Here is a 22,847-nt window from a genome sequence, read left to right on the forward strand (position 1 = left end):
TTTCCTCATTGGCTTTTAATCTTATACTTCTGCATTAATGTCTTTAAGATAAACCCTTCGTGAAATGACCACAAATAACTACATGAAATTATAGAACAAGTCATTTTTCTCAGCCTCAACTTTGCCATATGCCAAATAAGACTATAGGCAATAGGACTGTCCTTCATGTATTGTGGGAAAGTGAAGTGACATGGGTGTGTAAGAAGCACTTTGTGAAGTGTCATGTTCCAAGTGTGAGTGAGTACATGGCCACTGGCATTTCATCTCTCTTTCTCTCTCTTTCATCCTGACCTGTGGATGTTTTTATTGACTAGAAAGAGAGAGACAGACATTGATGTGAAAGACAAACATCGATCAGTTGCCTTCCATACACACCCCAGCCAGGGATCTAACCCAAAACCTAGGTATGTGCCCCGACTGGCAATTGAACCTGCGACCTTTTGGTGCACAGTCCAACGCTCCAACAAACTGAGCCACCCAGCTAGGCAGGATGCACTTCATCTCTCTCTCTTTGCCTCCCCCTTTCTTGAATGTCCAACTCAGAGTAGGAAAGTCATAGAGCTCACTGGGCATCACTCTGATCCTGTCTGGCAGCGATCTGGGAAAAGAGCGAATCAACCACAGAAGCGAGGTTTCGTCATTTTCGTCTGCATGGCAGCCACGCTACTCATGGCTCCCCCACAAGCTCTGAGGGGAGCACAGAGTCACTGTGACACACAGTGACCACAAGGCAGGTGACTGAGACAGAATAGCAGGTAGGACCACTCAGGCCAAGAATTGCTGCCAAACTGTCCCTATGCTGCTTCTCCCAGCTTGTGGGTGGAGGACATCCTTGCCAGCCATGCTTGCATGTGTCATGAGAGGGGAATTAGAGAATGCTGACGGTGAGCCTTTCACAGGGTCTGCTGCAGGGGTGGGCGACGTGTCACAAAACACACGGGCCAACGGCAGGGGCTCTGGGGAAATACTGGAAACTTTCAAAGCACCCCAAAACATCTAGCATTTCAGAGACATCTCGGCAGGAGAGCGGAAGAGAACAATGATGCCTTTGAGGTGTGAGTGGCCAAGACTGAGAAGCTTTCCGAAGATGGAGGCAAAGGAAGGAAGATGGGAAAGAGGAGGAAGTTGGAAAGGGTGGGAGGGGAGGAAGGACAGATGGGCAGATCGGTAGATGGAAACAGCAAACAGACCGGCAGAGTGTGTTCTCGCCACCCCTTTCCCATCCACCTCTGGCGCGCATCTTTTCGTGGCAAAGTTGTTTTTATATAAACCTGTTTTTCCTTCCAATGCAGAAGAGGCCTGATGTTTAACAGTGTTTTAATTGGCTCAGAGCAAACTCAAAGAAAAACCAAAAAGAACTTAAAAGAAAAGAAGGATCCCTGTTTATAATAAAGAGGAACCACCATTTATGGACAACATATTAAGGGACCCAGCGACACGTCCCTTAGGGAACACACTAGACACTTCGCATGCTATCTCGCAGGCGTAACCATCACCTCTTTTTGCAGATGAGAGAGAGGTTCGACAGAGGAGGCTTCAAGGCCAGGATTTAAATCCAAAGCTTATGGGTTTTCTAATATTTATCAGGCCACTCTGATTCTTAAGAATTTTCTCTCTCTCTGTTTCAAGGGAAATTCCACATTCTGCTTTGGAAATCATCATTTTGGTTTTCCTCCAAAGAACTGCTTATTTAGAATCTCTCCCACATGTCAAATATGCTCACACCCTCACCCAAAAGTCTCATTCCGTTAAGGCCCAGGTGGCAAACACAAGGCCGGAGGGTTGAATCCCTCCCTCCACCTTGTTTTATCCCCTTGCGGCAGCACCGAGCTCCTTGCCCCTAGGTAAGGAGCAGTTACATTTACACAGTCCTAAAATTACATTCGGCCCTTTGAAGGCAACCATGAGGCTGATGTGACCCCTGGTGAAAATGAGTTCGACACCCCTGGATACGATTCTTTGCATTTTAGAATGAGCCTTCAGCCACCCATCCTCTTTCTCACTCACTCCTTCCCAAGCAAGGGTATGAGAGCCGAGGACTCAATATAAAAATCCTGTACTCTGGGAGCCCTGCAGAAGTGTGCTCACCACGGGATCCATCGCCTTTGCCTCCCTCCAGGTAGAAGGAGTTCTCTGGGCAGGAAGGTCTGTTTTTAATCCTGTTGACTGTCCCGGTGGGGATCCCTGTGATTTCTAGCCCGGAGAAAAGGTGAGGAACAATGGACCAGGGCCATGGTGCCACTAGCACCTTGAGAACGAATCCCTGCAAGGCCACCGGTGCCGCCTGCCCCCCTGCACCCCAAAGAAGCCGAGGGAGGAAGGTTACCTCGGTGCAGCACGATGTGGTCGATCATGTTGCGTTTGTATTTGGTGTGATAGAGGCAGAGAGGACAGCGAAGGTCTTTGGGGCCCTCCTCCGGAACGGCTGAATGCCCGGCTTCCACGTGCATAGTAAAAGCAGATCTGGAAGAGAGGCGGGGAGACAGGTGATGAGTATGAAAAGGTTCACTTCACTCACTTACTCCCTGCCGGCAACCTTCCTGCAGAGCTTCCCCGAACATGCCCTGGCCCGAGGGGCCAAAACACCTGGTCATCGTGTTTGCTGACTGCCTGTTCCTCGGTCCCTCACCCTGTAACCAACACTGTCACGCAGCGGTCACTCATTTTTGCAAATTTGGACACTTGGCTGGGTTCAGGCCTTGGTATAAAAAGAAAATGGATTCCCCCAAAGACTTTATTCTTTTTTTTAAAAGCGCAGTTGATATAACATTAGTTATTAGTTTTAGGTGTACAATATAGCGATTCAACATTTCTATACCTTACAATGGGATCGCCCCCACTAATTCCAATAATCACCTGTCAGCGTGCAGGGGGAACACAGTATTATTGACTATATTCCCCTTCACCTGCTCACCCAGTCCCCCGCCCCACTGTTTGTTTCTATGAGTCTACCGAACGCTGTATTCTTGAAAATGAAAAACTGCCTGTTAAAAACATGACAAAATCCCTGGGAGGATAGTCTCATCAAGCCTGGGAGGAGAGGACAATTCTAAAGCTGGCTGATTTACCAACTGCCTCGTGGCCTCTGGCAGGTGTCGGGTAGGAAGTCACGCCGCTGACGGTCAGGTAGACTAACTCAGCCACTGCGAGGCCTGAAGGTGGAAGAGTACTGCTGCCTCCCCCTTCATCCTTCCCAAAACTTCACTGTTTACAAAGCCTCAAATGTCTCATGAAAATGGATGAAACCAAGAGCTGAAAGGGCGGGATCCTCTTATTAACCCAAGGGCTTCTCACGGGGGAGACACGCACACTTGTCAGCTCGCTCTCGTTACCGGGGCCCTTGTGGCCTTCTCTCATTTCTAAGGCCACATACATATTTGTCTGCAAAACAACTGAACCAAGTTCAAAGTCAGGGAGACAACACATTTCCCATCAAATCCAAGCAACTACGATGTTGCTGGAAAAGACACTGGTTATTCTAATTCATGTTTTCGTTTGGGCATACAGCCTACTTTCGCCAGCCTCTCTGCGTGGCGTCTGCATTATAGTACAGCAGTGGCGAAGGGCTCAGGTCTTAACTGCAATAGAAGCAAGTAATAGTAGGTTTATATCTGTAACACAGCATATCATGTTATTATTTTTTAGCTTTTTATCTATAATGTTTACTAGTGTTTACTTTGTGCCAGGCACTATTCTAAGCACTTAGTTACACTGGTTCATTTATTCCTTACAAGAGCTCTGTGAGGTAGGTATTATTATCATCTTTATTTTACAGATAAGGAACCAGAGACACAGAGAGGCTCAGTGACTTACTTGTCCAAAGTCACACAGCCAGTAAGGAGCAGAGCTGGGATTCAAACTCAGGCAGTCAGGCCCCACGTTCTACACCCAAACCATTAACCTAAGTGGTATCTCACAGGATGAGATTAAATCACGGGATTTAGGTGAAATGATAGGAAGCCGTCCATGTCCATTCTTTGGTTCACGGGTGCGGTCACACACAGGAGCAAAGGTGACTCGGATTATCTTTTTCTAGATCGGAACTATCGCTCTATTATGGTTGCTCCTGTTTACATTGCACAGTGCTGGAGTCTTGATTCTCTGGATTTTCTAAAGAACAGGATCTTAAGAAACAGGACTCTGCAAGGGTAGTGGGGAAGTCAACATTGCTGAATGTTCTCCCTCAACTTCAACTTTCAAGGACATATTTTTTCCAAAGACAAGTCAAGGGGACGGGAGACGGTGACAGTGCCCTGAAAGGAACACGCTCACTGCGTCACGCACTGGGCTGGGGAAATCCTGCGCCATGATCTCAACTGCTTGGAGCCCTTTGCTCTGACTTATAAATCCATTTATTGTGATATAGCTCTTCACCCCTTCCACAAACCCCAAAGCAGTCCTCTGGACCTAGCCTTTTTTGGGTAAAGATTGGACCCAACCCCTGCATCATCTTCCTAGGGGTGGGGGTTGGCCCTCCCGTGAGCTCCAGGTAGGAGAATGTAGGGAAGACTGTGGTGAGGGGAGGAGCAGGTGCAGCCACCTTTTTTTTCGAGGCTGTTTTTCGTGCCACTTACTTAAAGCCTGTGTAAAAAGAGCAGTCTTTGCACTTGAAGAGCTTCTTCCCACCATGCTTGTCCCTGTAATGGCGCCTGATGCTCTGGATGTAGCCAGAGGAGAATTCACAGAATTCGCAGTGAAGAACAGCTTCGGTTTTCTGCTCAGCACCCCCGGCAGCTCCGGACAGAGGCACAGGGCTAACGCGGCTGTTGTTCCTCGCCAGAGCCGCAGACTGATAGTGGTTCAGCTGCTGCTGAACGTCTGGAGGCTCCGAGTAGGATGAGTCTGTAGACAGACGGGGGGAAACGACACCGGACACACAGAACACAGTGGAAGGTTGATGCCTGAAACCCCTGATGTTTGTTTTGAGTACTTATTTTTTTTAAGGGGATGGCTATGAGCCTGTCTTTCCTCTTCATTTACATTCTACCACACTTATCTGGGGGAAAGGCAGGTAGGGGGGAAGTGTGACTTTTAAAAATCTGACGTGGAGGGTTCATGCCATTTAAAAATAAAATTCTGAGGTGAAAGGTTTCAAAGTGAAGGAAGAAAGTACACTTTTTAAAAGGAAATTGCAGCATGGCAACAGGCTGCCACAGAATACCAGTCCTTGTAGGTGAGATAAATAAACCCACATAATGTGCACAGGACTCAACCCGAGAAAGGCAAGTGGATGATGCAATATCTCCTCCTTGCAGCCCAGAATTATTCAAGCCCACCAGGAAAAAAAAAGTCTTTAACAGAAATGCTCAAGCACATGGCACTCACAAATATAAAAATGTTTTATGCCTTCACAGTCAAGCGATTTAAAATTTAAAATATAAAAAATCCAATACTGTTCCCCAGGAATGGACGTTTAAAGCTTAGTCAGCATTAAGATGGAGATTTATTCATAAATCCCATTAAAATGAAATTCCAAACAAGTTTCCCCGAAAGGTATTTTAAAGTTTGCCATCCGGAGGAAAACGTCGGAAATGACAGGCACAAATCTCACCCCTGAGAAGCTTCAGTGGCATGGGGTGGAGAGATCAGGCCTAAATGAGAGGAAAAACCTGAGTTTCTCCTTTAAATTCGAAAGGAAGTCAATGAATAAATTTTTTGAAGAGAGAAGGTAAAAGAAAGGTTTTGAACCTTTCCCTAACATGCTGCTTTGAATGTCGAGGTTAGGAATTCAACAACCCGGTCCTGTATGACCCACAGCTGCCTCTGAAGGGCACGATGAGGCCCATGGACAGCACACAGATGAATTTCAGTGTGACTTTCCTTGAAAAGAAAACAAAGGGCTCTTGTCTTAAGCCTTACAAGAAGCAGAGGAGAAAGGGGATAGAAACTGTACCAGCCTCCTCCCGACTTGATGGACACTTAATTTTCCAAAGCACGATCCCCCCAGGCAGGGCAGCGGAGGAATTCTGTAAAACCCGTATTTGATGAAACCAGTACCATCCATCCTGTTGGCCTCTTCAAAAGGGAAACACAATCAGAGCTGCCTCCCTCACCGGGAGGACACCTCCTGCCTTCAAAATACTGAACTACTCTCTTCACTTCTTGTCCTGTCCACTGCACCCCCCCCCCACTCCCATTTGTATTCCTCAGGACAGAGAAAAACCCCTCTGGAAATTGTAAACAAGCCTGCCACACACACAAGAATAAAACAAAAGGAAAGTTGAACAATATCTCCGAACCTCCCTGGGTTCATTACCAGGTGTAAAGTAAAGACAAAAGGCAGAAAGGAAGAACAGGACCGAATTCATTCTACCCGATTCTTTTTATCTCCCTTTTCTTTATTCCTCAACCTCGCTGATGAACCCACTCAGGATCACAATAACGCCATTGTCAACTTCTCATTCTTTCTTTCAATTGCAGGTTTGTTTACCATTTCATGGATTGTTCTGAGATGTTTTCTATTTAAGCCCTAAAGGCTAGTTCCTGCTTGAAACACAGGCACAGTGAAACCCCACACATACCCCGCCTCTCGTTAACACAGGCCTGAGCTGCAGGCTGGGCACCATAGCACCGGCATCCCTGACAAGCCCCTGTGCCCTCTCTCTGGCATGTCCTGGCCTCCTCTTAGCTCTTCAGAAGAGAAATTCTGTGACCGGGGGGGCCAAAGCCAGGTCCTGCTGCCTGCGAGCTGTCCATTATCCATAAATCTACCCAGTAGACGCCTCTCCAACGGAAGGCACCTCTTTCGACCTAACCCTACAGACCCTGTTCTTGGAGACCCTGTTCTTGTCTCTAGGGTTGATAGCATATTATTCCATTCATCTTAAGAAAAGAGGGAGTCCTACAGTTTAACTCAAGTATGTGTATGTTATATGAAACCTAGGAAATAAAAATGCACAAAGTGGTGGGCAAGGCACTCGGAGAGAGGAAGGCGCCTCCTCCCTGGTCTGAAATGGCAATGCAACTGGAAAGGCCTATGTATGCACGTTATAAACCCCTTTCAGTCCCTGCTTCAATCAGGCAGACAGGTTTATTTACAAAAATAAGCAAATCTCACCCCTTCGTGACCCATCTGTACTAACGCCCAGGTTACGGGTTTCACAGCCCTCTTAGAACTTTACTTGTCTCTCTGGTGCCAAGACACACTTTCTTTCTCTCGCACTTGGAGTTTGTGAATGACACACAACTTTGGCACTGAAGTGACAAAGACATGGGTGTGTATGATTTCCCCGGGTCTTTAGAGAGCCCACTTACTAAGGTACAAAAAATTCTAGTTTGTTCATCAAGCATGGGCAGAAGAGCAGGAATAGGATCATTTTGTGCTCAGGTTAGAAGACAAGCAGATTGTTAGTTGTGAAGGGCATATTACCTGAGTTAAAAATCATTAAGAAAATTTTCTTTCATTTCGGGCTAAAAGAAAGGAAAGGGAAAACAAGTCTGTGCTTGGGCCAGATTTGAGGTCAGGAGAAAATACAGCAGCGGAAGCACAGGACTGTGAATCCAGTGGGAAGCTCTGTCCCCGACTCCAGGTCATGCGAGTTACATCTTTATCTCCTGTGTAAGCAGGTCATATCCACAAAGGAACCAACAGCCCGCAGTCGGTCCAGACATTCCCGGCCCAATTCCGAGACATGCAGTCTCAGAAGAGACTTTAATTCTCTGACTTGTGACTTCATTTATGTGCAAAGTTGTAGGAATTAAATTATAACTTAATCGTAGTTATAAAATAAGTTTAATTCAGTTAGAGGTAGCTATCTATTCCGACAATTGTCTAGAACGAGAAACCTAGTAGAATCAGGATCGAACTGGAATTCGAGTGTGGATGGCCACAGTGGCTGTGGTGGGGTGGGCTTGGGATTTACTGAGCAGCCAGCAATGAATTCTCACGACTGCGGTGAGTGAGCAATGCAGGTTCCCACCCCAGCTTTACCCATGAGGTCACCTAGGCTGAGAGTGATTTGTCACACAGCCCCTAGGAGGCTGAGGTAGAATCTGAACCAAGATCCGCCTGACTCTGAAATCTGAGTCTTGTCTGTCAGACATCTGTACCCAGGGGTGACCTCTGGGGTCCTGTGACGCGAATCAGAAGAACGAGGAAGAACATCTGAGTGTTTCACCAGCAACAAACACACAGCAGAGAGAAGGTGTAGAAAGGCCAACATAGCTGAATAGATAGAAATGATAACAGAACCTTGAAAAAATAACATGAAATTGAACACAAAAGACTAAAAAAGCATTTCACAGCACGTGGGGAAAAATAAAGTAAAATTGATGGGAAAGAAAAATATTCAACATTTCAAAATGCTTTATATTTTAAAAAGTCGGGGGGCGGGAGGATGGGGGGGGATGGGAGATCACGCAGGAGACATTTCTACAAGCAAACTGCACAGGTGGGCACGGGAAGCCCCCGGAACTGGAACTCCACCTGCCCAAATGGCGTGTTGCAGTGAGAGGCTTCACAAACGGCCCTGAAAAAATAATGTTCTGAAACTCCCGAGGTGGAATTTGGCCAAATAAAGGATGCACACATGCAAATGGGAGATGGGATGTTTTCGGGTGGCTCCCAGACAGCTCCGGGTTTCAAACCAGGGGAAGGATGGAGTTCGAGACGAGGTCTCCCATCCTTCTCAGTTCATTGTGTCCCCGGAGAAGCAGGGAACTTCTTGCTGTAACTCCGGCTCCCCAGGATTCTAGCCAAACCCAGGTAAATATCAGTTTGAAGGGTTTTTTTCCTTTCTCCAGATATTAGTCAGCACAAAAACAATCATAGGAAATCTGATTTTACAAAGGCAAATGACCAACAAGGAAACTTGTAAGCCTGACAGAGCGAAGCTTTCTCAAATATTCTGATTCTACAAACATTTAGCCAACACCCTCTTGGTGCCAAGGCCATGTGCTGGCGCTACAAGTTCAAAATCAAAGAAGACGAGAGGGGTGCCTTCTAGGAACTTGGATCTACCAGGGCAGAGAGCAGAGTAGTCAGTCGGCTGTTATGAAAATATAGGCCTACTTTATGTCGAGCAGATTGACTCCATTGGCTAAAAGAAGAGGCAGAGAGAACAAATGAACAGTAACAGGAGAGTTTAACTATTGCAAGATTAAGGAAGACACAAGGATGAGTCAGAATCAATCGGGCAGTAAATTGTGGGAGCTGCAGAGGACAGCCCCCTCATGCACTGAGAGGTCCGAAAAGGAAGCCGCACAGGAGGATCAATTCTCAATTTTCTGCAGCTGCATAGAGGCTGCGAGTGAAAAAGTAAAAGCGCCTTGGTGCCAGCAACCTCTTTTAATTATATTTGAGCTTTTGGTGCAGACTTGGGAGAGAGGCTCTTTGGTCAGTGTGAATCAAGTACCAGGAGAAAAATAAAAGATAAAGGGTTTTAGGCAAGCGCATTTCAGAGGTGGTCAGGTGGCAAATGATTTAAATTACACCCATGTGCTCTGCAAATATCTACTGAGCATCAATGGGAGACCCTGTTCTGGGACAGTTGGACTTGGTCCCTGACTTCAAGGAACTCCCTGTCTCAGACAGATGTGTTACAATTGTATCACAATGCATTTGTTTACAATGCATACAATGTAAAAAAGTCTTAACAGACAAGTCTATAAAGAGCTAGTGGGGGAGAAAGAGAAATCAGCACTTGGTGAGTGTAGGAACGGGGAGAGGGAGGGAGGATGTCAAGAGAAGCCTGAGTGTCCATTAATGAATTAACCAGCATCAGTCAGTGTGTTAATGAAAGCAATGTTAGACACGGAGACACCCAACAGTTCCATTCACCATGCCTCCACCTTACGTTGTAAATCAATATTGAAAGAACTACGTTCTCATCACGATGACAAAAAAGTAACTTAATTCCTATATGGAAAAAGAAATGCAGATCAGAGGAAGAATATGAACAAAAAATATGTACATTCGAAGGTACAATAGGTTGCAGAAGGGAGAATTTTAAATCCTCAAGTTCTAAAATAGCACAGAAAGTTCGAACTAGTGCACAGATTGTAATTTTCATCAGAAAAACAGGCGATTTGACAACTCAAGTTTGGTGGTATAAGGAATCAGATATAGAATATTACCTGTGGGTAATTTAACTGCAAATACCATAACTAGCCAAAGTATGGGAGGTAGGAGTAGGACCCAAATATACTGGAAATACAGTCCACTCTTTCTAGTTGAGAAATTACAGAAAATCTGAGAACGGCACAGTAACGATGGCAAGAGAACAGCTAAAGACACACTTTAGTTACTCACCAGGAGAATTCTGGAATGTCATGGAGCTTCTATCATAGAACTGCTAATTAATTTAGGCCAAGGCCAAAAACAGCCTAAGCGTTTTCACGTATGTGACAGTGACCCAGGTATTTATAGTGACGGGACCGAGAACCCTGCAGTCACGGGAAACCCAGTGAGCTGTGAGATGATGTGAGTTTGCATGTGATGCTGGAACTCCTCTGAGCTTGACGTCTGATGCACTCCTTACACTCCACGGGCTAAAAACTGACGTCTTTGCCCACACACCTCCTTTTGCGTTCTGAATGTCAGTGAATGGCTCATCACTTCACTGAGGCTCAAATTGTTGAGAATCTTCCTTCACACTGTTACACATTTCCTGTAGCAGCACATGTAGCCAGGTACCTTGTTCTGGAGACATACAGGACCCATTCTTCAATCATTTCCTCTCCAGCCCCCTGGCCTCCCTTCCTGTTGTTCATTCAGGTCCTCAGGTCCCAGATGGCCAACATGAACAGCCTTGTCTCTGGTCTTCCTTCCTCTGAGATCTATTCTGGCTTGGCCAGCATACACATCGTAGACATAACACATATCACATGGACGATTATGATATGATCATTCCTCAATGCTCAAGGGTTAGCGTATATACAGCTCCTGCGTACACTGGTCCCAGTCCACGTTTCCGGCCTCACAGTCTAGCTCGTTCCCAATTCCTCGCACATTCTACATATGTCATCAGCGGGGTGAAGTCTTTGATAGGGGCTACCTGGTGTGCTTCCTCTTCTTCTGTCTGGCAAATTCCTACCCACCCTTCAAAAGTCAGCTGAAACGTCACCTATTCTGTGGAGATTTTGTGCAACAGTGCAGACAGAACTCTGTTCTCCTCTGAGCGTGGCCAACACATATACCTCTTGACTCTCACCCGGACCTCATTAGACCTCGCATTACATTGACCCGGTCTCTTAAGCAATCTCCACCACCATGGCCAGGGCAATGCCTTCGACCCTGAGTCACCCTGACCAGAGAAGACCCTGGCGACAGTGTCTGGGCTGGCGTCGCAGGCTACTCTGCAGCAGCCCCTCCATCCTCTGTTTTTTGCTTCCAGCAGTTGAGTTGATGCCATCAAGAATCAGTTTTTACTTGCTCCCAAACTTCTCTGTACCAATTATATTTGCTACTGAGCTTCTTCAACTTAATTAACATTATCTACAATGACAAACTGTTGGTATAAAAAGTGTCACTTCTACGAAAGCGACGTTGAATGCTTTGAAAAGTTAAGTCACTAAAAAAAGAAATTACTGTCAAATGATGTTTTGGCAAGACCAACTCTAAGAGACTGAGGAGAACACGAAAGTCTAGAAGGACTCTGCTCTCAGACTGTTCCACAGATGTCTAAACCATCATTCTACTTAAAAAAAAAAAAAAAAAAAAGAACAAGAAGACAAACTGAAACTGGAAGTAGCATATGATCCAATGTAGGTGACTGGTTTATGCAAGAGAATAAACGGGGCAAGCCAGTCCAAGGGCCCAGACTCCAATACACAGGGTTCGACGCTGCATCTCAACACTGGTGCGTAAATGGATTCGCCTTTCCAGTGAAAACAAAATGCTTAGAGGCTTAAAAAAGGATTCCCTGCATTAAGAACTTTTCAAATATAACTGAGAAACTCCAGGTTTTTTCAAATAAGACTTTCTACTGTATTATTATTCTATATTAATTCAGAAAATATTTATTGCAAGCCTTCTACATGCCAGGCACTTTGAAGTACTTTGACTGTGTCGGTGAAACTCACTGCCAAGGGCTCTCGCCCTTGTAGAGCTCACGTTTAAGATGGACAAAAACAGTACCTTACGTGCTTACCCAGCTGCAGAGACACGTGGTCCTTTCATAAAGGTACTGAAGGATTGATTATGTTTACTGGACTGAATTTGTGGACCACTTTCTCACCTCCAGTCCCGTCCGCCTGTCTATCTACACTTTTTTAGGTTATGAAAACAATACGTAGCATAGAGTTGTCTAGAAGATTCACAGACTCAAGTAGCTTACTTGATAAATAAGTTTACTCATTTAAGAAGGTTTCTTAAGGGCCCTGGCTGGTGTAGCTCAGTGGACTGAGCACCAGCCTGCAAACCAAACAACCGCGGTTCGATTCCCAGTCAGGGCACATGTCTGGGTTGCAGGCCAGTTCCCAGCAGGGCACGCATGAGAGGCAACCACATACATGGATATTTCTCTCTCTCTCCTTCCCTTCCCCTCTAAAGATAAATAAATAAAAAGTCTTTAACCAACCCCCCCCAAAAGTGTCTTAGGGTTTTACTTGAATTCCTTTGAAACTTGATTAAACCCCCTTTCCTTCTCAAGGTACTTCTTGTTTACTTTGTAATATACTTTTAAATATTTTTAAAAGATTTCATTTATTTTTATTTTTAGAGAAAGGGGAAAGGAGAAAGAGAGAGAGAGAAATATCAGAGTGTGTGGTCACCTCTTATGCATCCCTGGCTGGGGATCTGGCCTGCAACCCAGGTGTGTGCCCTGACTGGGAATCGAACCCACGACCATTTGGTCTGCAGGATGACACTCAAACAACTGAGCCACACCAGCCAGGGCTACTACCCACTATTAACATAGAGCAGAAGTTGGCATGCAGAAGAAAACCAACTGCAAATCACCAATGCAGTTGTCCAAGTATTCCCTTCAAAGAGCCTCAAAATGTTCTCTTTCTCTGGGACATTCCCAAAGGAAATTTATATCAGAAGTGAAGCTGAGGAACACAAGCCATTTCAAGTCCTTCTGGATAGCATCTAAAGGGAACATAAATCTCTCCAGGCAGCCAACTTATTTTATTTTCTTCTTTTGATTATGCCTTGAAATTGTCCAGGCCGCGGACCCCGGCACCTCCTGGTCTTCAATCGTCAGCGGAGTTCTCTGGCCTGGATGCTCGAGATTATGATACAATGGCCAGGGGGACAATGGGCGCTGGATGACTATATATAGGAATTCTGGGCTTGGTTGTCATGGAAGCAAATGGGAAAACAAACGCCTAGTCCTGAAAATAAGGCTGAGGCCAAACTTGAAGGAAACACACACTGAAAACTTCCTGTCATTCTGATGAGTAAAAACAAAACCTTGAAATATGATCAGGGAATAGATGAGAAAGAAACAAAACCAAACAAAAAACTAGTCTTCAAAACTGACAATAACACAGCAAAGAAAAAAAAAAAAAAAAAAAAAAGCAAGTTTCTCTTTTTGAGATTAGTGTCCCATCATATTTGAAGCTCACTGAAAGGGTCTCTCTGAGGCCTGTTTTGTGAAACTTCTGTTCTCACTCTCTCTGTGTTTTGGGGGAATCCAGGCAAGTCTGACCTAAGAGAAAGAGGACTCCTGGACTCAATTCATTAGGTCCTGGATTTGGGGACAAGCCCATTTGTGTCTGTATTCTTCCCACCCAACAGCATCACCATCCACCAGGCAATGAAATCAGAACAAATCCTTGACTCGTCCCCCCCGTTCTGCACAGCTGGTGAGTGTAAAGGCGGCCCCGTGGTTTCTACCCCCGGAAGAACACTCACTCTCACCCACACACGGTTCCACTGCTGCTCCTTTGGTCCTGGCCCTCGGGGATGCTTGAGTGGAGAACATCTACTGCACAATGTTCCTAACTGGCTTTCTCTTCTCAAGGTTGTTTTCCTCTAACATTCCTTCTTTCTCCCTAAAAGTAATTATGATTGTGGTACCTTTACATTCTTTTCCAGGAGAAAGTCCAAACTGAGGCCTGGCCTGGTGCTCCGGCTCTCCACCTTCCCAGACCCATGCTCAGCTCCACACCCTGACTCCCCCCTCGCTGTGCTGACTGCCGGCTCCGTGGAAGGTGCCTAAGGTTCACTCTAGACGCGTCTTTTCACTGCACCTGTGCACGGTCCAATGGCTTCTCCTGCTTTTCAGCCTGGCAAACACTGACCATCTCTTAAAACGGAACACAGTTCAAATTTACCACCACTGTGAAGATCTTCCTTGATCTTTCTACATACATGCATTCAATCCCCTCTCTGAGCTCTTCTATTAGTTCTCGTCCTGCTGCATTGGGGTTCATTTATTTTACCTCCCCCAGACAAGGATATCTTTGTAGGATATCCATCCATCCATCCATCCATCCATCCATCCATCCATCCATCCATCCATCCATCCGTAACATTTTAAAAAGTTAATGTTCTCCAAAATAAGCTCAGCACCTAGTTTGAAACATGTGCTCAATGAACATGTTACACAAATCCAGAAAGTTCAAGCTGAAAAAAGGTGTTCTGAAAAACCCATTTTGAAGAAAATTTACTTATTTTTAAAGAGGGGGAAGGCAGGGAGACAGAGAAGGAGAAAAACATAGATGTGTGAGAGAAACATTGATGGGTTGCCTCTCACCGCGCACCCCCCCCCCCCCCCCAGCTGGCCAGCAACCCAGGCATGTACCCTGACTGGGACTCAAACCTGCAACCTTTCAGTTCACAGGCTGGCACTCAGTCCACTGAGCCACACCAGCCAGGGCAAACCTAACTAACCAAATGTCCCTCTCTATTTGGATACTAAGGTTATTAATAAGTCCTTCCCACTGAAACACTGATCCACTTTTATTGAACCAATTCTGGGTTTGGAACATTTGAGGATGTGAATGAAATAAAATTACTAATCCAAAGAAGCCAAAAGCATAATTTCTGTTTTTTACCCTAAATTAGCAATAAGTATACGCTCTGAAACAGATGATGTCAGGTATCTGGGAGCCACTTTTGATATTTCTATGTGCAACTCTCTGTCCTTTTTTGTGAGATGCACAGATATAACAGGTGTCGTGTATTTAGTTTAAAGGCACCATGACTTCCTGTAGTCAACTCCTAAGGCCATGAATATAGAGCCCTCTGCAATCCATGAGAAGGTCCTCATGGATTTCTTTCCGATATTCTCACTACATAAAATGTTTTACCAATTTTTTCCCACCAGGAATGCACCCCATACTGTGCAGACTATCCATTCTGCACAAAGACCTGTGGTGGCTCAGAAAAGCAGAGATGGCCTCATGTCACCCAGCCAGTAAGGGGAGAAATAGGAATATAACCTGGGGCGCCTGCATGCCCCAGTTTTGAAAACATGTTCTTTTTCTGCCATAGTCATTAGCAAACATTGTAGGTATTCCTTTTGCACTAAACAGTATTTGGACCTCAAAGTGTGTTCTTAAAAATCCTTGAAACAGGCTGGAGACATTTGTAGGGAAATGCATGTGTGGCGAAGGAGCCTTTTTGTAACGTTTCTCGGAGGAAGCTCTGCGTGGCATCTGCCATTGTTAATTGAGAAGCTCTTACAATACCAAATGCATAATTCACCTGTGACTCTTTTGAATTGTGTGATGAGGAAGTAAGGTTCCCTGCCGTTCGTTTAGATATATAGATGTCTTTACTGCACTGAAAACCCAGCAACAAATGTTGAGTACAAAAGCCCCTTTATATCAGTGACTTGGCCTCAACCACAGAGAGCTTGCTAGCAACTTCAGGGGATATTTGGAGCTCAGAGGCCACGGGCAAGGGCACAGTGCCTCCTCCTCAAGACCCACCTGGAGGAGAGATGCCTACGGACTTCAAGGAGTTGATCACAATGTATGGCTGGCTATGAACGGTGCAGTGAGGGCCCGGATAGGGAATCATCGCAGAGATTTCTTAAAAGATTAGATAATCAAGAGGAAAGGACACATCTGAATGTAAGCACATATATTTAGATACATGGAAAGCTCCAAGTGATGGCATGGAAATTAGGTACGAAAGGCAACGGTCAATCCGAAACAGAAATGAACAGCCACACTTCAAAGCAGAGTTATTTTAAAATTATCCCCCAGCAGTGGGAGTCTGTGAACCAACAAACCCAGTGGGTTTCATACCCTTTTTTTCTTTTCTTTTCACCCATTCCCATGCAATGTAAGAAAATCCTGGCTCTGCACTAAGCTATATTTTTAATCACCACTAAAGCACCGGGTTCTTCCTTTGGGACAGCTCTTACTCCAAACTCACCCACGGGAATACTGCTCGGTGGTGCTGGGCTCAGGTGCAGGGTGCGCACCCTCTCAAAGCCAGAGGGATCCGCAAGCAAGACCCAGGTTCACCTTCTGCCATCTTAGCCACGAGTATATCTAGCAATTGTCAGGTGTTTTTTGTAAGGTCAGTCACTGGTCTTCACCACGATCTTATGAAATGGGAAATATGACTTCCTACTACACAGGTGGGACAACCGAGGACTAGGAAATAAGCAATTTCTCAGCTATCCGGAGCACGAACCGGAGCCTCCTAGCAACCATGTAGAGCCTCTCAGCTTTTCTGGTTCATCATTTGTACAATAGACAGGATAATGCTGGCCACTTCACAGGCGCTGTGGCAAGTACGAGAGACCAGAGTGTGAAGCACACGGCACCTAGGGGAATGCTTTAGGGGGTCTCTGTTCCACCACCGTTAAAGCCTACATCATACAATTTTGCACTGAATTAAAACTTGCCTCTAGTATTTGTGTTCCCCACAGATGAAAGAATTTGGTCTGTTTGGCTGGACAGCAGGATGAAAAGGCGTGGGCTCTGAACAGATGTGACGCACACTCCTCCCAGCTCTAGGCGTGCAGTGGGGGCTCGGCAGGTAGCTTTTGATTGATTGATTCTGGGCAAAACCGAGTGCACTGCTACAACTGGCCAGCTTATTCTGTAAGTGGAGATGGCTACAAATGGGAGGGGACTGAGTGTGGGACCTGGATTTAGCTCACAGGCACGACTCCACCTGAGTAACACCACTAATTCAATGATCCCCCCTCCCATTTTGTTGGATAACGATGCACACAGCACGGTCACAAGTCAACCTGCTACAAGAAGGCTGGTCAGAGCAAATTTAATTCCCAAACTTTGTAGGCTTTCTTGGCAACCATTCTGTTTGTCTACATCCTTTGATATTTTTTTCAAGATCACTTCCAGCTTTGGAGCAAGGTCCTTGGGCATCCAACTGGTAGGTCTGTAAATCATCTGTATCATCAATAATCCCCTCCCAAAGCACCCTACCTGTCCTTTCCTCCCCTTTCCCTGTTCTTTCTCCTGACAGCACTCCTTGCCACCTGATTTGACATATCTTGGCTGATTGTCTGGTTCTCCCGATGATCTATGAGGGATCTTGCCTCAAACTTCTCAGCCTGTGTGGTTTTTAGCTCATGACCGATGAGAGCATTTCAACTTAGCTTAGCACGAAGCATTTCCCCAATGCTCTCAGTATGAGAAACCTGAGGGTCTCTGCCTTAGACCTGCCACTGTAACTCAGCCTTGAGTGTCATGGCCAATGTGTGGCACCATAAACATCAACACTTAAGACTAGATTAATTCATTCGAATAACTCATGTAACTGCCCATAGCATGCAAGGTAATCTGACATCCTCGGGGGACCCAAAATTTAAATGATGACCTCTACCGTCAAGACTGATGGTCCTGGGGGTGATGGAAAGACAGAGAGTTACAACAGAGTATGACCGGTGCTATCATCCCAAAGAGAACTCAAAGATCTGCAGGAGCAAAGGGGAGGCCTGTCAACCAGGCAGGAAGAGCCAGGAAGTCTTCTGGAGGAGATAAGCTTCAGCTTTTCAGGATAAATAGAAATGAGTCAAGCCAATGGAGTAATGAGGAAGGTGAAGGTAAGTGGAGAACAGTGATTCAGGAAGAAGGACTAGCAAGGCCTAGGGTGTGAGACAGCAGGACTCTGAAGAGATAGGGCTCAGCATGGCTGCAACAGGGCACATTGGAGGGAAGAAGGGTGAGGAATGATCCCACAGAGAAACATGGGCCCAAATACCAGCTTTCCGTGCCAAGCTTGGAATTTATTCTGAAGGCAAAGTAGACAGCCACTGGAGGGTTTTAAGCAGAAACCAGGCAAAACAGGGGTCTTACATCTTTACTTTTTCTTTGTCTACAAAATGCACCCTTAACCTGGACCAACTCTCTCTCAGATGGAGAAAGCAGCTTGGTATAAACAAATTTGCACTGTGAGAAAACCAACCAGCAGCACGTTCCCCATTGGTGATGGAATAGCAGCAGCCTAGGATTCCATACTTTGTTTTGTTAAGTAGAAAACACCAATGTAATATATTTTCTTCTTTAGATTTTACCAGCAGGTTGGAAACGGCCATTGCCAATTCAGTTCCCACTGTTTCTATTGAACGGACTCCTCTTACATCTGGAATGGAGTACAGCCCTACCTAGGAGAAGGAAAGATTGAAACTCTGTAGGCTGCGTTGTCTGCTCCCTACTAATCATTCACGTGCAAAGAGAAATTATAAGGAAGCACAGGAAATCAAGTGGTATGTCTATGTGCTGGTGAACACCAAAATCATGTCAGCGTCTCGCGAAGATCCTGAGGTATGTTTTCCAAATACAGCAGCATCCAAAATGTGTCTAGATCTGTATTTTACTTCTTAGCTTTTACACCCATGTGCCGACCCCAGGATACTTAACACGTATTTCTTGGGTTCACTTAAACTCGACTCAATGGCCAAAATTTTACTTTGTAAAGCGACTCGGTGTCCTTCTGGATTTATTACCTTTTTATAAGTGGTTTGCTTAATCATCACCAATGTTTTATCTACTGTGTGTTATGGGGCTGATGTACAAAGATCATCAGATCTTGTATTTCAAGAGCTTTCAAGTTGTCAGGGGAGAGGACTGCATCGCACCCTGAAATGAGCCCTCAAAGAAAAGAGCACGTGCCCACAGGCATCTCTATCTACTGTTAGCAGAGTGGCCAGGAGGCAGTGGGGCTCTGTAGTCAGAAAAAAAAATTCCAAGCTTGATTTACAGCTTTAAACTGCTGTAATGACTATTTACAGGACACAACAAACTTTCATTTTACATTTATAGGACACGTACTCTGGGAAGGAAGTGGCCCTGTGCCAGGTGTTTAGAATAGAAAGATGAGCAGGATGAAAACCCTAAACCTAATGAGCTTCCTTTCTGGTAATAACATGGAGTTGGCAGAATGGACTGCGTGTCCCCAAAAGAGGGAGGGCACAGCACTGTGGGATTTCACAGAGAGAGCTGACTCGCATCCGGGGACATTATGAGGAACAGCATGGAGAAGAAGGAGTCTGCGCGTGGCTCTGAAGGACAAGCAGGGTCTGGACATGTGGAAACAGAGGAAAGGAGGGGAAGCTGGAGGGTGGGCATGGGATTGTTGAGTGGGAACTTTTTTTAACAGGCATGTAGACCTGTTAAGAGATTCTTGATTAGGAGAATGGTATGACTCTTAACCTTGCATAGGGACTGAAGGGAGGCACTTGCAGGTGGGGTGCATATGGTAATGGCTCAGATAAGAGAGGGGGATGGGGACGAGTAGGGCAAGTATGAGAGGAAGTGAGGAGATGGGAAAACAGGGCTGCGTAGGCAAGTGACTGGCTGATGGAACACGGGTCCAAGGAAAAGGCTGAGTGCGACCTCAGGCTAGAGAAAGTAAGGGGCAGATGGGAAAAAAAAAAGGGTCTGGGGTGTAAGCTGAGAGGTCTCAGCTGGAGGTGGAGATGTTGACATCATTAGAAGAGTGAGTTGATTCCGTGTGAATGTGAAGGGGGAGAGCAGAGGAGGCAGACGCCGACCACAGTCTACAGATGGCAGCTGGAGGAAGAGCACTTGAGAACAAGGTAAAAGGAACATCTTGCCACAGACCAGAGGAAAGCCCGAAACACACAGCAGGCTCAAAACCAAGGGAGGAGAACTGCCCTGGGAGGGAGGTCAGCAGCTTTAAATGCCACAGACAAAAAAAAAAAAAAAAAAAAAAGGATCAGATAGGAGCAAAGGCCATGGACTCCTTTGTCTGAAGTTGCTGTCAACCCCCGTGAAAGCCCTTTTATGAAAGTGGTGGAGGCTGGAGCCACACTGTAAGGGATTCCAAAGGAGAGAGAGAAAAAGGAGGCAGCACCAGGTGTAAACAAGCAAGGAATGACTCCTTCCCAGAGGAAATGCCATGGAGTTGGCCAAAGAGAGGCCACTTCACTGGAGTGGTTTCACTACAGTGCTGAAGGTAGAACACAGATTCCAGCAATTTAAGAAAATATCAATGGGAAGGAAATATAAGTTGGGATACTGGTCCCTTTCAGGAGGTTTGGAGGCTAAGACTGCAATTTCAGGAATAAACTTATCTAAGAATGGTTCTAGTATTTAGAACACAGAGCACTTCCCTGGGGCTCACATAGCTCCCTTGTTCAGACTTTCCAAGGGAAAAAGGATTAAGGAAACAGCGTGACATAGTACACAGAGCTCTGGAGCCAGGTGGTGTGCCCCTTAACCCCCAGCTCTGCCAGGTGGTAACTTTGACCTTCCTTAAGCTCATTTTCATCATGCTCCTTGCCAAATACTTGGTCTCATCTATAACGTCCACTGAGACACTTGGTCCACGTCAAGTGTTCTTGGTATGTAAACCCTGCTCTTTTGCAAGATTCAAACCCTGACCTAGCCACATAACCCCATGTGCCATGACCAGCTAGGCTACTGAGGCAAGAAGGATTATTGGCAATACAGCCACAACACCATTATTGGACCAGTAAAACGTACTAGTTTTAAAATTTATTAACCCTATAAATCAAAAGTAGACATAAACGTTACGGGTTATTTGAACCTAGAGACGTTTCTATGCATGAATGTTTTGGACAGGATCCGAATTCAGAGAACTTTTGGCACGAACCAATGTTCAGCCTCCCCCGTTTTGGGGGGAACCAAATGTCCACTCATCATTTCCTCACTTCTGAAATAGTAGGGAGCTAGCTATGAAACTTCCTGTCTCATGGGATTTTTAAAAAGCATCAAAGGTTTTTATTTAACACATTAATTAATGAGGGAGTCAATAAGATGTTACAACCGGTCACAGGAGAGTTAAAAGAAGCTTAAATGAAGGTAAAAGGAGGCTTGAATAAGTTTATGAATAGGTGCAAAAAACTTACCTATCCACAGGCAACAACCAATTGCACTCTAATAGATACAACAAATCTGTGATCTGGAAAGAATAATTTGCTCTAGTATCAGCTTCATGCAACTTATAGGGTTGACAAATAGCTCATACAGAATGGAAGGGAAAGACAATCTTGATGGATGAGCTAGTCAAGACATCCTCCAACACAGATATATAAGTGTATGTCCATTTCAAAGTTTTTATTTTTGCTTTTTACAATTTGTTCCTAACAGAGCTGTTAAAAACAAGACAACCAGCTGAAAATGGAGCCACTAATGCTAAGCCCCACATCACCAAACTGAGACTTGATTTCATTACAGACGGCTTCAGCTCTCCCAGAAATGGAATCTTAAACCATTCAATCAGGAACGCCCTCATCAGCACTAGTTAGGTAATCTGCCTGAAAGACCCCTAAAGGAAATAACTGCAATGATCAACCCCCTTTTTTGCCTAATATAACTTCCTCATTCCCGCTCCCTTCTGCCCGTAAATAAGTCTTCCATTCTGTATGGCTCCTTGGAGCTCCTTTCTGTCTGCTAGATTGGATGCTGCCTAATTCATCAATCACAGAATAAAGCCAGTAAGATCTTTTAAGATTTACTCTGTTGAAATTCAACTCCGTTGAATTTTGTTTTTTAACAGAGTTAAGAAGTAGGTTAATCCCATAACTAAATAGTCATTAGATCAATGCTAAGTACTTTCCACGTGTTCACGGGACATGTATTTGCTGGGATGGGAGAGGTGGAGTGTTTCACTTACATGTGTGAACATCAAGGCACTGAAATTATGGTTATGGACCTACGGGAACCGAACAAGTTATAGAAAATTCTGCCCTCTCTGTCTTCTACCTTCAGTCATTCCCCCCCCCCCCCAAAATGCTCCGGCCCACCAATTCAGAACTACTTAATGCCCTTCCTTAAGGAGGGCTGACTGTAGCAATCAAACAAGAATAGAAAGCAGGCTGCAGGGGTCCTGGCAATTTCCAAAGACAGTGTTTTGAAGCTCCTCTTAAAAGAATCTCTATGAATGGCTCCATAGTTGTTTATAAGGCATTTCAATGCCAAGGGAGGTCACAACAACAGACCAGGAGCACACAATCCCCTAAAGCAGCTCAAAGACAGAGGTTTTGTATAAATAGGGGAGGCAGGAGAGAGTGGCAGGGAGGGAACTGGTTAGCCCTTAGTTTTCAGTGAGGGGAAGAAAAAGTTTATCATTCCCACCACTGTCACTACCAGCGGCTGCAACAGGAGCAGATTCACCAACGCAAAACCTTTACCAAGCTCAACACAGCTATAAATTCAGGAGAACAGCTTTGAATGCTTTGGCTTACTTCAGACAACATTATATGGGGGGTAAAAAGAATCACTCAAAACGTTTTAAATGTATTTAGCTGGGCCATCCTCAAACAATTTTTCTAACTTCTAATAAACAAAATGACCATACGCTTTATAAAGAAGTGATTCTCTATAGTGTATTTTGAATCATTGCTGTTTCCAATGACTTTATTTATCGTTATTGTATGATGTCTTATAATACATGTGCTCGATCAGTAGCTCCGATCTAAAGCTCAGTTTAAATTACGACATAGTTCCAAGGGGAAAATGGGGACATGCTTTACATTAGTGCATTT

At 45.2% G+C, this 22,847-nt stretch overlaps 1 protein-coding gene across 14 annotated transcripts in view; it reads right to left on the reverse strand.

Moving 5' to 3' along the window:
* The window catches only part of ZNF462 (zinc finger protein 462), a 139,749-nt gene that overhangs the window by 32,425 nt on the left and 84,477 nt on the right, over window positions 1-22,847 (reverse strand). For all 14 annotated transcript variants that reach the window (XR_005083558.2, XR_005083560.2, XM_037152648.2 and 11 more), the window contains 2 exons: window positions 4,575-4,842; window positions 2,327-2,463 (listed from right to left, as the gene is read on the reverse strand). Coding sequence is in view for 12 of the 14 variants with exons in the window: in XM_037152648.2 (XP_037008543.1) it covers window positions 2,327-2,463; window positions 4,575-4,842 (405 nt within the window). In the remaining 2 variants the exon portion in view is untranslated. The remainder of the gene's footprint in view (window positions 1-2,326; window positions 2,464-4,574; window positions 4,843-22,847) is intronic.

The sequence above is a fragment of the Artibeus jamaicensis genome, unplaced genomic scaffold (assembly GCF_021234435.1).
Source record: "Artibeus jamaicensis isolate MK-2021 breed Jamaican fruit bat unplaced genomic scaffold, CSHL_Jam_final scaffold_1964, whole genome shotgun sequence".
NCBI lineage: Eukaryota > Metazoa > Chordata > Mammalia > Chiroptera > Phyllostomidae > Artibeus > Artibeus jamaicensis.